Genomic DNA, 14929 nt, shown 5'->3' on the forward strand with positions numbered 1-14929 from the left:
GGCAAATGAACTTTCTTGGTATTTTCCTTGAAAACATTTCATTTCTCATCCAAGAAACATCTTCAGTTCAGATGCTGCCTTTTGGGAAAGCACCTCTGGGACAATTGACATCCTGTGTCTATTCAGCTGTGTGAATGAGCTCTAAGTTGATAAAAGATATGGAATCACAAAGCTCACTTGGGCCTGTAGTGACAATGATAGAATACAAGCCACCCAACGTTATTTGAAACAAACCTGGTTCCCTATAACAGGAATGGACCCTACTTCCCCTATCAATGTTGCCAATTATCAAGTCTCATCAGCATAGTCAGTGGTAATGGATAATGAAAGTTATAATCAGTATCTGGAGAGTCATGCTTTACCCACCCCCAATCTAGAGACAGTTCTGTTGGAGTAGAATATCACTGAACATAGCAGACGTATCTGCAAAACTGGAGGTAAGATGGGTGGCAGATAACATACTGAACAAATAAATAAATGAAAACTTGCCTGACTGAGTTTCAGATTTTTTTTCCCTCTCAGCTTTTCCATTACTGTTTGTCCCACCTGGTAGAACAACCAAGAAGCAACTCCACAGAAAGGCTAAGATTACTTTAGGAGTTTCCGGTGACATTGCTGCAAGATGGGCGCTGGGAAATGAATCTCCCTTCCCCAAGCCTGATTTCTACCAGCTGGGGAGTCCAATAGGACTGAAAGTTGCCCTGTAGAGGCAACTGGCCAAAGGGTGAAACTTTGCAGATTGCAGATCCAAGGGAGCCTTCAGGACTGGCAGGAAGAAAGGTTGACCGTACCCATGAGGTCTGCCAGAAGCAGCTGATCAGCGGAGACAATGGATTTTAAAAGCAAAAGGCAAAACAGCTGATCTGGGTGAGACTATTTTCCTTATCTCTCTACAAGACTGAGGCATAAAAGAAGGATAATTTGAAAAACTTTTTTTTGTTTATTCCTTGTTTGGAAACCATTGTGTTTTAACTCCTTAAACTTTTTTAAAAGTATGGTGGGAATGGACATCTACTGACATCTAGTGGCAAAAGTGAGAACTACATTCAACCTTGCTTTTTTTCTTTTTCCTTGTCTTTATTTTACTGAGTTGCTCTGATTGGATTCTTAAAACTTGGCTGTATGCCTAGACATAGCTTATAGTTTAAACATTTTGGTGTCCTTGGAATTTAAAGTCCTGAAGATTGTGGCTGAAAAAGAAATACTCTTTTTGGATTGCCCTGTCCTACAGGATGGATTACAATTATAAATAAAAACTATGTTTGAAGTCATTGGACTTCCCTGGATTACAAATACAGCTTGACCTGGAATTTTTACAAGCTGTTTTGAAAGACTGAATAACAAGAAATCCCTTCGAACAGCTTCCGGTTTGCCTACAGCTGTAAAATGGACGTCTGGAGGATGGCTCCCATCTTCCATGTCCAGATTCGCATCACTGGGGGGGTCCTAGAGGGACCGACGAGTTGCCCTGGAGGGGTGTCTAGACAAAAGGGGCCTTTGCAGAAACACGGGGGGCAGCAACCCCCTCATTAGTGCCTGCATTCCCTTTGTACCAGTGGACGAATGACTGACCATAGGAATATGGCCAGCTCCTAAGCTGCAGACAGCCGAAGTCAAAGCTAACATCAGGCAACATTAAAGCAGCATGGAAGAGTCGAGGGTAAGAATCCTCTCTTGTACCTCAATCAGCTTTTTTTCACCTAATTAAGCTGCTAAGTACTTTCCCCCCTGTGGAGAGGGAGGGGGAATTTAACCCTCCCCTCAGAAGGTGTCAAACAAATTCAGGGGTGTTTTTTGGGGAAAAAAAACGTTTAAAGAAGAAATAACAAAAGAAAAGGACTCTTAAAGTACTTGGTGGACACCCAGTGGCTAAATTTGAAATTGCAATTCTGGGGATAAAGAGTAACCTTGAACACCAGGTGTGAGAGTCTACAATGGAAGATTTTCAAAAACAAATTCATGCTCTGTGGGAAATATCCTACCAAACTTATCAGCTTCTTTCTACAGCTGGTGATGAAATAAGAGCCTTTGGAAAAGAGTTAGAAAGTATTTCGATGAAACAAGCTCAAACTCAGACTGTGATTACAACTAATATCTTATTGGGACAGGACTCAATAGAAGAAATTGAACAATTAAATACATTGGCAGAAGAATTAAATAGTCAACAAATACAGGTTTCTAAAGATGGTGATGGAGAAAATATGGAAGGATGGACCAGGACAATTGTATCAAGAGGTGAAAATAATAAGGTTTGGTGCTATTGGCAGATTTTTTAATTCTACAAAGGTGAAGATTGGAGGTCCACCTCAATATGATACAGTAATACAAGAAAGCTTTGATGATCCAGAGGCAAAGAAGCGTAAAATGACATGGCAAAGGAAGAAAGCAAGAATAAGATTGAAGAAATATGAACATTTTTAAGAGGCCTGAAATAGATAATATTAAAATAGACAGGATGGTACTGGGATTATGAGAATGATTTGATGAGTAGATAAAAATATTGATTACCCAACAAAAATAATAATAAAAATAAAAAATAAAATACAAATGTATGAATATTAACATTGAAATATTGAGTTTTTTAAAATGATATGGGTTAAGATGTATATATGCTAAGAATGATAGAATGTAGTTAGTATATTTGGATGCAGAGATATGAAGGATGTATTGAATGTTAAAATGGAACAAATTTTGGTTAATGTTTAATATGTGGAAACTATAAATGAGAAACAAGAATATTTTATTGTCCTCCTCCTTTTTCTTTTTTTTCCTTTCTTTTTTCTTTTTCCTTTCTTTTTTCTCTTTTTCTCTTTTTTTTCTCCTGGCAATTTGTATCTTAATGACTACTATTTTAAATATTGTAAAATTGATATGGAAATGAGATAAATGAGAACTGGATTACATTATTAAGTATTGAAGAGAATTGTATAAAGGAAGAAGAGGTTATTTAGTAATATGAAATCGAAATATACACAAAAAAATAGAAAGGTTAAGATTACTTTTATTAAGAGTGACGATAACAGAATTTTACAAAGTCTAATTGTGCAGTACCCCCCCTCCCCAAACCCAGATGAATTAAGGAGGCATTTGTTTGGGCCACTTCTGCATACTTTCTGCTTGTTCTGGACTTTTCTCTTTATCACTTTGGCAACAGATCTGGCCTATCTTATAATAGTCATTTTTCTTGCTCTCTACAATTACTCTCCAAATGCCAGTCCAATTACCTCATTTCTAGATGAGGTCCTTATTTGGATATTAGTGATACTTCAACTAATATTCTTGGACAACTATTCCAGCAGTTTTATGTAGATTTTACAACAGACCCCATTAGGAGACTGTACATTCATGCCATGGAAATCATCAGTATTACCCAGAAGCATTTCTCATAATTGTCTAAGTAGGAACAAGACCAATGCAGGTTTTCCTAACTGTCTCTGACATGAAAAGTCTTGTGGGCAGGAGCACCTGTACTCATCTCATTTACTTCCTGGAATTGATCATCCATAGGATGGCAATTTAAAATGCTGTTCTTAGAAATCCAAGTAGAATGGGACCACTTCATATTTTGTGCCATGCGTGATATTCTCAACTGAGAAGGCATTTATACAGGGATACAATTTATAAATCCCTTCATATATCTGCAAATCAGCTTGATAGGCACAGTGTAGAGTTACTTTTTACCAAAGGTAAACAAACAGATTTAACCAAATAACTGATTGTGCCAAAAATAACCGAAAGAAGAAGAGAGGACTACAAAGCTTTATTGTAGTTGCATTTTATTTCTTATGGGATTTTATTTCTTAAAAGCTGTCTATTTTCAGGTCAACATTCTGAACCAAATTTCAGAAAGCAGAGTGACAATCTATCTGTCTCTCCAGCCCACTGTTGATTCTGACAGCTGTTCCCCTCACCCCTTCATGGATCCCAGAGCTTCTTCCCTTCTCTTCTGGAGTTGCACTTTCAGTCTTTTGACTTGTTCGCTCAAGCAAATCCAAATTCTATACATTCAGCTGTCAACAAGAGCACCTACGGTATATACCAAGTAAAAACTTGTTGCCTTGTTTGAAAAAATCCTCACAAGTGTAAAAAGCTGGCTTTAAGCTGACTGACATTTTAAAAATCAATAATTTAAGTGGAAAGAAATCCTTTGCCACTGTTTTGATTTTTCCCAGATGAACAAATATGTTTTTTTATTCTCTTCACCCATCGGTGTCATTAGGTTTTACACAGCAGGTCTGATCTAGCATAAGTTGAAGTAGAAATGCATATTTTATTAGAGTCTGCTGTTTATTGGCTAACACACTTTAAGCCACATCTGAGCATACAGCAGGCAAACAGCAGCATCCTACATTTTTACACATTATTTGGCTCTTTCATTCTACCTAGAATGTATCCATTGCAAAGTCAATCCTAAAACTGGCAAAAGGAAATAATAAAGTAGTTCCATGGATCTGTTTAAATATAAGTATTGCATAGGTATATTTAAAGTTATTATAGAAACTTTCTATATAGGTATTATAGCAATTTGCTACTGAGAAAAAAAAAACTTGTGGAATGTGGGATTCAATAAACTGAGTTCTGGGTCCCTGTACACCACGTTCTCTCTCTCTTTTTCTTTATTGTACAAATACATTCTAAACCTAAGCAATGACAATTCAAGGCTAAAAGGGCACATGGATGTAGCAGAACCAGCTTAATTTTGAAGCTGGACCTGTGATGTTTTTTTAACATGCTTTTTCTTCATAGAATAACTTAAGATCAGTTGCAGAATCCTAGAAATGTGCCAATAAACCTTGTTTCCCCTACTTCCAAATGGTGATCATGGCTTAGCAGAAATTGTTTCAAATCAAACTCACGCCCTCTCTTACACAATTCACCATTTTCTAACACAACTTTATACTTTCTTAATGTCCACAAAGCACATAGGTTAGCACTGCTGTTGCTAGGAATACAAACGCGAATACACTTTGCATACTACTGAGTAATACATATTCAGTAAGCAGTATTTTAATATCTCTGCTCCCAAAGGAGAACTAGAAATAAAGCTTTTCAGGACCCTATATTAAAAAAAATGGCAGCATTTGTTCCTCAGGGACAGACAAGAGCAAGCATTTTCATTTAAAATCCAAACATTTTCCATATTTTTCATGCCACAAAATCTGTAGAATCCATAGGCTATTTTAAATGGTGAAATAATTTCAACTGTATCATCAAAATCACGTTCAGTTTAATACTCACTGTTGTTTTCTGCATATATTCTTATCACAGGCATTGGTTCAAAGAGCACTTTAGGTTTAGATTCAATGAGCTTCATGTTCCTTTTGTCCCATCCAGCTCCTTCTAGGTAGAGGCCATATACATAGACTCCTTCAGAAGGAGGAGTTGAAATGTCATCATTCATCCACTTTGTGACCTCACTGCACAGAACTACACTGTCAAGTGCCCATCCCTTGTTTGATCTTGTTATTTCCTGTTTCAAAGCAATGGAACAGTTAGAAGTTAAACCAGAATCTCTACTAACAACCAATGTGGTTTCAGAATAAAGAAGCCAAAACTTGGAAAATACAATGGTCACATATTTTCTTTTTTCTCCTGAGTTTTTCTAATTATATACCAATTTCTGTAGTATGTATACAAGTGAGAACTAAGCAGGGTTTTTTTTTGTTTTGTTTTTTAGTTTTGGTCCCTTCAAGTCAGTGATGACTCCTGGCAGCTGCTGGGTCAAGACCCTGAAGTTTTCTTGGCAAGATTTTGGAAGTGGTTTGTCTTTCTTTCTTGCTTCTTAGAGCGATTGACTGGTCCAAAGTCACCAAAGTCTCCCAGTTTCTAGCCTTGTGCCTTAACCACCACACTAAACTGGCTCTCTAACGTAACTTCCATAGGTAAGTATTTCAAGTGAGTACTCCCCTAAGTGATACTTATGTCATATTTCTTATTTCTCTTTCTTTATAGGTCCTGACTCAACTCATTGCATTTTGTCACTCAACTCATTACATTTTGTACTTCTTTCATATTTCTTATTTCTCTTTCGATATAGACCCTGACTCCACTCATTGTTGTTGTTAGTTGCAAAGTCATTTCCAACCCATCATGGCCCCATGGAGTTCCTCAGGTCTTCCTGTCCTCTACCATCTTCTGGAGTCCATTTAAGCTCACGCCTACTGCTTCAGTGACTCCATCCAGCCATTCTCTGCCATCCTCTTCTTCTATTGCCCTCAATCTTTCCCACCGTTAGGCTCTTCTCCAGTGAGTCCTTCCTTTTCATTAGCTGGCCAAAGTATTTGAGTTTCAACTTCAGGATCTGGCCTTCTAAAGAGCAGTCAGAGTTGATCTCCTCTAGGACTGACTGGTTTGATCACCTTGCAGTCTAAGGGACTCACAGGAGTTTTCTCCAGCACCATAGTTCGAAGGCTTCAATTCTTTGGCACTCAGCCTTTCTTATGGTCCAACTTTCACAGCCATACATTGCAACTGGGAAAACCATGGGCTTGACTATACACACTTTTGTTGGCAGGGTGATGTCTCTGCTTTTTAGTATGGTGTCTAGATTTGCCATAGCTTTTCTCCCCAGGAGCAAGCGTCTTTTTAATTTTTGGCTACAGTCCCCATCTGCGGTGATCTTGGAGCCCAGGAAAATAAAATCTGTCACTCCCTCCATTTCTTCCCCATCTATTTGCCAGGAATTGAGAGGGTCGGATGCCATGATCTTGGTTTTCTTAATGTTGAGTTTCAAGCCAACTTTTGCACTCTTCTTCACCTGCACCAAGAGGCTCTTTAGTTCCTCTTCACTTTCTGCCATTAGAGTGGTATCAGCTGCATATCTTAGGTTGTTGATATTTCTCCCAGCAATCTCAATTCAAACTTTTGATTCGTCTAGGCCTGCCTTTCTCATGATGTGCTCTGCATATAAGCTAAATAGGCAGGGCGACAGTATACAGCCTTGCCGGACTCCTTTCCCAATTTTGAACCAATCAGTGGTTCCGTGTCCAGTTCTCACTGTTGCTTCTTGGCCCACATATAGGTTTCTCAAGAGACAAATAAGATGATCTGGTATGCCCATCTCTTTAAGAACTTGCCGCAGTTTGTTGTGATCCACACAATCAAAGGCTTCAGCATAGTCAATGAAGCAGAAATAGATGTTTTACTGGAATTCCCTAGCTTTCTCCATGATCCAGCGTATGTTGGCAATTTGATCTCTAGTTCCTCTGCCTCTTCGAAATCCTGCCTGTACTTCTGGTAGTTCTCAATCCACATACTGCTGGAGTCTAGCTTGTAGGATTTTAAGCATAACTTTACTAGCATGTGAAATGAGTGCAATGGTGCAATAGTTTGAACATTCTTTGGCATTGTCTTTCTTTGGAATTGGTATGCAAACTGACCTTTTCCAGTCCTGTAGCCACTGTTGAGTTTTCCAAATTTGCTGGGAAATTGAGTGTAGCACTTTTACTGCATCGTCTTTTAAGATTTTGAATAGCTCAGCTGGAATACTGTCACCTCCACTAGATTTGTTGTTGCTCAGATTTCCTAAGGCCCATTTCACTTTACATGCTAGGATGTCTGGCTCGGGGGTCAGTGACCACCCAATCGTCGTTATCTGGGACATTAAGCTCATTCTTGTATAGTTCTTCTGTGTAGTTTTGCCATCTCTTCTTAATCTCTTCTGCCTCTGTTAGGTCCCTGCCATTTTGGTCCTTTATCATGCCCATCTTTGCATGAAACATTCCCTTCATATCTCCAATTTTCTTGAAGAGATCTCTGGTCCTCCCTATTCTATTGTTTTCTTCTATTTCTTTGCACTGTTCATTTAAGAAGGCATTCTTATCTCTTCTAGCTATCCTCTGGAATTCTGCATTCAATTGGGTGTATTTTTCTCTTTCTCCCTTGCCTTTCACTTCCCTCCTTTCCTCAGCTATTTGCAAAGCTTCCTCAGACAGCCATTTTGCTTTCTTGCATTTCTTTTTCTTTGGGATGGTTTTAGTTGCTACCTCTTGTATAATGTTGCAAACCTCCACCCATAATTCTTCAGGCACTCTATCAGAGCTAATTCCTTAAATCTATTTGTCACCTCTACTGTGTATTCATCAGGTATATGATTTAGTTCATATCTAAGTGGCCTAGTGCTTTTCCCTACTTACTTCAATTTAAAACCTAAATTTTGCCATGAGAAGCTCATGATCTGAGCAGTCCACTCATTACATTTTGTCAAACCATCTGATCAGAGTTTTTATTGCTCAGGAAACCAGCTGTAAAGTACATTGAAGCCTAGTTCAGAAAGCCAATATATGCTAGTATCAGAAAGGTGGGACTAATTTAGAAAGATATTTTATAAAGGGGTCAAAAACTAATTCAAATTCAGAAGCCAGAACTTTCTCTGAAAAACGACCAGTTAGAACAGGTTTTAAAGTTTCGATTTCTAGAACATTTCCTTGTAATACCTCCAACTTTCACTCTCCTTGTAAGGGGAGGCCACCTGTCAGCCAGTTAATGTCTATATCCTCTTGTCAGCAAATTCCCTTTCCCCTTCCTAGAAATCAAAAAGCAGCAGGTTCTCTGGTTATTATCTTAATCTACCACAGAAGCAGCAGAGAAACCATGCAAAGGAGACATAAAGAAAGATTTAAAATTTGGACAATATTTTTAGCAGTGGAGTCCTCCTCTCTGTTCCATAGGAGTTAGGCAGGAGCCATGCACACAAAGACACACAGTTGTACAGAACAGTTGATTGGCTGCTGGGAAGCACAGAATACCAAATTAGGGAAGCTCTCCTTCCCTAGCATGATAGGAGTCATGGGCAGCTGCCCGGAGTCAGCTGGCTGCTGTGTTCCACTGTGAACTATATGGACAGCTGTTGAGAGCCATGACAGCAGGTTGCTCAAGTACAACAGGCAGTTTTATATATTTGATTTAAAAATGTCTGCTTGTTGAAATCGCAGGTAAGAATACAGTTTGAAATTTAAGATTTAGAATATTTGCCTGACAACAGATCTTTGTTCTTGGATCTCCAAAGACTATCTTTTCCTGCCATAATTTACTATTGACTTAAGGTTTTTCAAGCCTAGTACAATATTGCAGGCTAGAGGAAGAAGACTGGAATGCCCTATGCAATGTTACAATCATGAAAATGAAAAAAAAATAGTTAAAGGAAAGTGAGGTCTAATTATACCAGCCCTAGTTTCTTCGAGAAGGCAAAGACAACTCCATTCACTTTCCTGAAAATAGATGGTATCTCCACATGTATTCATTTCAGATAAAAATCAAAACAAGTGGATAGAATTGTATAGCAATCAGATATTTAACCTGTCTCATTGCAGTTAAGAAGCCCTGGGGATTGAAGAATCCTGTCATCCAAAAGCAATTTGGTCGTTTCTCAAAAATCCAAGAATGAAATTGCCGGTTTCTTTCAAGAAATTCAGTAAACCAAAAACCAAGGGTACTGGAAGCCCAAGATGCCTAGAAACAGAGATAAATGTGGTATAAGAAACTAGGCTGTACAATGCTTCGAAACCTGGGTGTTGAAGAAGTAAAAGTATCTGAGTTGTGTACTGCATATTCATATGATGGAATATTCCATGTTAAGGATAAGATGTCAGAGAAGAGCAGGGCTTTTTTTGTCATAGAAAGCTCAGAACGGAGTTCCGGCACTTTTTTTGGATGGAACCTTGTAGAGTAGGCAAGGCGGGTTGTATGACATGTGTTCCGGCACCTTTTTCTTTTACAAAAAAAGCACTGGAAAAGAGTAATCAGAATCTTCCTCCTTGTATGAGGGAACATTCAGTCATGTTAGCTTCTAGTCCAAGGGTCTTCAAATCTGGCCCTTTTATGACTTGTGGACGTGAAGTCCACAAGTCATAAAAGGGCCAAGTTTGAAGACCCCTGCTCTAGTCCTTTCTCACCCAAATCTGCAATAGTACACGGCAAATAGAACAAGCTACTCCTATAAAACATTACTGTTGGATGCAGATGATTATTTTTTTTTAATTTATTTTAATTCCATTTATATCCCGCCCTTCTCCGAAGACTCAGGGCGGCTTACAAACTTAGCAGTAGCCTTCATTCTATGTATATGCCTGCTTATTAGGGCTTTCACACACACCCCAGCGGCATTATTACAAAGTCAGCTTAATTGCCCCCAACAATCTGGGTCCTCATTTTACCTACCTCGGAAGGATGGAAGGCTGAGTCAACCTTGAGCCTGGTGGGATGCGAACCTGCACTAATTGCAGGCAGCTGGTGTTACTTAAGGAGGCATTAGCCCACTGCTCCACCAAGGCTCATATGCTGCTCATGAAGTAAATGCATTTTTTAAAAAAAATCCCAGTAGACTCTGCAGTACTAAATTGCTAAGACAGAAATGGCATGTAGAAAATACATGAGACATCACTCCTATATGGCAGGGGTGTCAAACTGTCAGCCCACGGGCCAGATGCGTCATCCGGAAGCCACGCCCACCCCATTGCAAGCAATGGCAAAACCGTCCCGATACATTGTGTGATGTCACGTGACATCACGAGTTTGACATGTCTGCTATATGGCCTAGAAACTTCCCACTGGAATGGGATGTAATGCAAACAGAACTTTCAAGTAAATGTATGAGAACAAGCCTTCAATTACAAGGAATCAATTAATTAGCAGTAACTATGTAGGTGTGTTTAGGTGCTTTGAACATGACATAATTGGATTAGGGCTGTTAATTCAGAAGAATGATGCTCTAACATTTTCCTTCTAATGAAACAGCAATACCAACCTTTCTCCAGCGCTCTGGGATCCGTGCATCATACATACAATCCAGAGCATCCCTGAGATTCTCATTCATGATTATGGTTCCATCAATGGCGAGTTTAAGATCTGTCAAAGTGTTTCGCACCAGAGCAATAATCCTTTGCATTCTGTCAATTTCCTGTCGCAGAAAGATGTTCATTGGCTGAAATGGTCCCATTTGCTGAAGCCTTTCTTTTACCTGAGATAGGAATATTTAAAGATAATGAAATACAGAATATTTAAATACAATGCCAGTTAGCATGCTGACTGCCATGTCCACTAGGCATTAGCTACTGACCTCTCTAAAATTCTCTGTGGAGGAAATGAAATGGCAGGAAAGAATTTTTCAAAGAGGCACAGAGCATGAAATCTTTGAACACCAAGATCATGTACAAGAAGATTGTCTAAAAAAAAATCTCTAAATCAGTTATTTCATAGGTGATAAAAGTATTTGAAAATAAATGCAAGTATAAAAATGGTATTACAGTATATTTAGGGGGTTATTGTATCCATACTTCTTTATGGAAAAACTAAAAAATATAGAAAGCTTTGAAATGTGCAGATTGCATAAATCTCATTATAAATATAACTATCAAGTCAAACCAAAGAAATGATCGTGTCCAGGCAGTCTCCAAGAATTAAACACAACTGAATGGGGAAAAAAATATTGCATGTGCAGTAGATCACGTTAATCAGAAAGGCTGACCAAAGTGCTCGTTTTGTTATTAATTTGAAACAATTTTTGTTTTACTTTATTTTGTTTTATTCACTGTGTAAAAATGTAGACAAGATCAGTTTAATCTTTTAGCAATACCTATTTTTTATAAGCAAATATCTTTCAGTTGGCCTTTTTTGGTTGATTTCATTATTTGGATATCAGTGCATTTTATCATTCATGTCTGCCAATTGGAACAAAGAAATATAATGGGGTGTTTCTCTCCATTTTGAAACTGGCCTACTTTTCCATAAAGCACCATACGCCTCTTTGTTATTTTGCTTTACCAGTTCATTCCTTAATGCCTAGGTTACAAGTATATTGAAAACATTTTTTAAAAAAAAGTGGGATTAATAAAAAGGTTTTTTTCCAGTTAGACAAAGTGAAAAACAATTCCGATGCAGCAGATGCTTCCTATCTCAAGATTTTATGAACTTACTTCAAAAGGCACATAATCTGCAGGTAATTTCTCCAGCATATCATCAGCTAGCCTGGCCACCACAGCTTCTCGGGTTTCACCACTTCCACTAGAGCTATCTTTGGGCTGAATGCTGAGGATGGTGTCTAGCACATCTTTTGCCAGTTTGCTCTGGTATGTAATATCAGCATTGGGATGCAGCCCAAAGACTTCTGGAGTATCATAAGCAGGCAAGCCCTGTACAAGCCAATGTAAAGCAGAGATGACAAGAGTTACCTTGTAGTAAGCTGAGCGGTCAATACATTTTACAAATAAATACAGTAGAATAATATAGAGACTCGTCTAACGTACTGGTGGAAATGAGTATTAAAAAGGCAGAGTGGCAATAGCAATCCTATTTTTTTTAAAAAAAAACATATTAGCATCAGAGAGCACAGCGATCAAACTGATAGGAATAAAAATCCCTATTTTAATACCTTATTGATTGAAGGTTTAACATTGAAACACTCTGAAAAGATAACCCCACACTGGAATCTAAAAGAATATTTTTAATAATAATAATTATACACACACACACACACATATACTGTGTAAGCATGTGTGCATATAGTTTACATACATATATATAAGCTGTTGGTTTGATCTCCAGGCTTGGTAATTAGGTTGCAAATGTTTCATCCCTGTTCAAGGGGACATCTTCAGTGCGGTTTGAATTGTGTTCGGTTTGTTGAAATGTTGCTTTTGGTATTTCACTTGAAGTATATACCAAGTCCAGTGCAACAACTGTGAAAAGAACTGTGTGGGCCAAACAGGAAAAAAAAGCTTTCTACCAGGCTGCACAAGCACTCCCTGGCTATCAAAAGACATGACCCATTGTCCCTCATGTCCGTCTACAAGGACTCGGAAGGACACAAGTTTGATCTAACTGGGACCACAGTTATAACCCAAGCAAAGTCAAGGAGAGAAGGATAATTCCTCGAGGCCTAGTTCTCCACCAACCAATCAGTAAACAGAAACATTGACACTGACCCCGCCTAACAACCACTGAGAGCAAGAGAGCTGCTTCAACTGAAATTCCAGAAGCAACATTCCAAACAAACCAAACACAATTCAAACCACACTGAAGATGTCACCCCGAATGGGGATATATATATATATATATATATATATATATATATATATATATATATATATATATATATATATATATGTGTGTGTGTGTGTGTGTGTGTGTGTGTGTGTGTGTGTGTGTGTGTCTGTCTGTCTGTGTGTCTGTGTGTCTGTGTGTGTGTATATGTGTATATGTGTATGTATGTATGTATATGTATGTATGTATATGTATATATGTGTGTGTGTGTACATACACGTATGTGTATATATACACATACATACACATACATACACACACAGGGCTTTTTTTGTCATAGAACGCCCAGAACGGAGTTCCAGCACCTTTTTTGGATGGAACCCTTGTAGGGTAGGCAAGGTGGGTTGTATGACGTGTGTGAGTTCCAGCACCTTTTTTTACAAAAAAAGCACTGTGTATGTATGTATATATGTATATGTGTCTGTGTGTATATATGTGTGTGTGTGTACACACCAGCATATACACACATCACACATGTATGTATGTGTGTGTGTGTAGTACAGTGTATGTACACGCAGAGAGAGAGAGATCTATATCTATATAAAGATATATATAGTTTATACATATACATATATAATAAATGTTTATAAATGTGCCCATATATGTATCTTTCAAAAGATATCAACAAATAGTAAGATTTCAGAGAATTTTTCATTTATACAATATGTTTCGGGAAATTGTTACCCAAGGTGAAAGAATAATTCTCTAACTTAACACTCATACAGTGCTTTGAAATACAGATAATAGTTCAGTTCAACTGTAACCTTGATACTATATATTTTATTTATTTATATATTATATTTTTAAGCGGCTCATCAGCAATAGTCTTCTTTGTGATGGTAACAGCATCATTCTCCCACCCCATTCATATCGTTATGACTGAAGTATTGAAAGGAAATTCATTGTCACTGACATCAGGACAAAGGCGATTTTTAAATCAAGAATTTCCAGATGTTCACAAATGTCTTAATCACAAGTCTCTCGGAGGCCGTGAGGCAGCAATTCAATCTACCTACCTGGGAAATTATTAATTTCTCAGTTCCTTCCATATTTTGGTATTAATTTCTTTACATTAAAGTATCCTCCGTACATATATTCAGAGTTCTTGTCTGCAAATTCTATACAGGGAGTCTGATTAAGGAGGAAGTATACTAGACTCTGAGCACTGACCTTGTGAATGAAGAAAGCTTTTAATTTATTAACTTAAAAACTTAAGTTTTCCTTTTATTTGCTAATGATAACAAACCTGTATGTAGTGCAGGTACTGATCCACCGCAGTACACTTGGGTATATTGTATCCTTTGAAAAATGAAAAGTCTTGGCTGAACATGTTTTCATTGAACCACACTTTAGCAAATGTGTTAAGGAGCCTTTTGTCATAGTCATCTGTAACCCTTCCACCATACTGAATTTCTCCAATCATATAACGAACAGTGTTCCAGGACACCCCCTGAAAAATATATATGGTATGTTCATGCAACCATATACTAAAATAAGTGTATCTATATATCAATCAATCAATCAGAATAGAACTGGAAGGGACCTTGGAGGTCTTTTAGTCTTCTAGTTCATGGGCATATGAAAGATCTGAAAATTCCCATGCATGTATTATCTTATTCTGAACTAGACTGAGTCAAAAAATAGTTTCATTATTAAATTGTAATCCTCCCCCAATTTACTTTGCTATCTCTCTCTTGTTTTTAGCTATCTTCTTTCTCTTCCAACAGTATATCATAGCCATCCAATATATATTACATCTGGTATCAGGACAATCCATTCTCACCTCTAAATCTATTCTAGTGAATTTAATGGCTGTTTAACATAAAAGGTTAATTGAATATATTACACTGAGTGAAGATTGGTTGACAACACTGTAAATTATTTCAAGTTT

General features: G+C 37.8%; 1 protein-coding gene across 1 annotated transcript in view; it reads right to left on the minus strand.

Annotated features, from left to right (window-relative positions):
• The window catches only part of DNAH5 (dynein axonemal heavy chain 5), a gene marked incomplete at its 5' end in the record, with an annotated part of 162574 nt that overhangs the window by 1590 nt on the left and 146055 nt on the right, over window positions 1–14929 (minus strand). The window contains 5 exons of the mRNA XM_083360300.1: window positions 5239–5470; window positions 9298–9450; window positions 10745–10957; window positions 11913–12128; window positions 14285–14488. Coding sequence (XP_083216426.1) covers window positions 5239–5470; window positions 9298–9450; window positions 10745–10957; window positions 11913–12128; window positions 14285–14488 — 1018 coding nt within the window. The remainder of the gene's footprint in view (window positions 1–5238; window positions 5471–9297; window positions 9451–10744; window positions 10958–11912; window positions 12129–14284; window positions 14489–14929) is intronic.

The sequence above is a fragment of the Vipera ursinii genome (assembly GCF_947247035.1).
Source record: "Vipera ursinii genome assembly, chromosome: 3".
In the NCBI taxonomy this organism is placed as follows: domain Eukaryota; kingdom Metazoa; phylum Chordata; class Lepidosauria; order Squamata; family Viperidae; genus Vipera; species Vipera ursinii.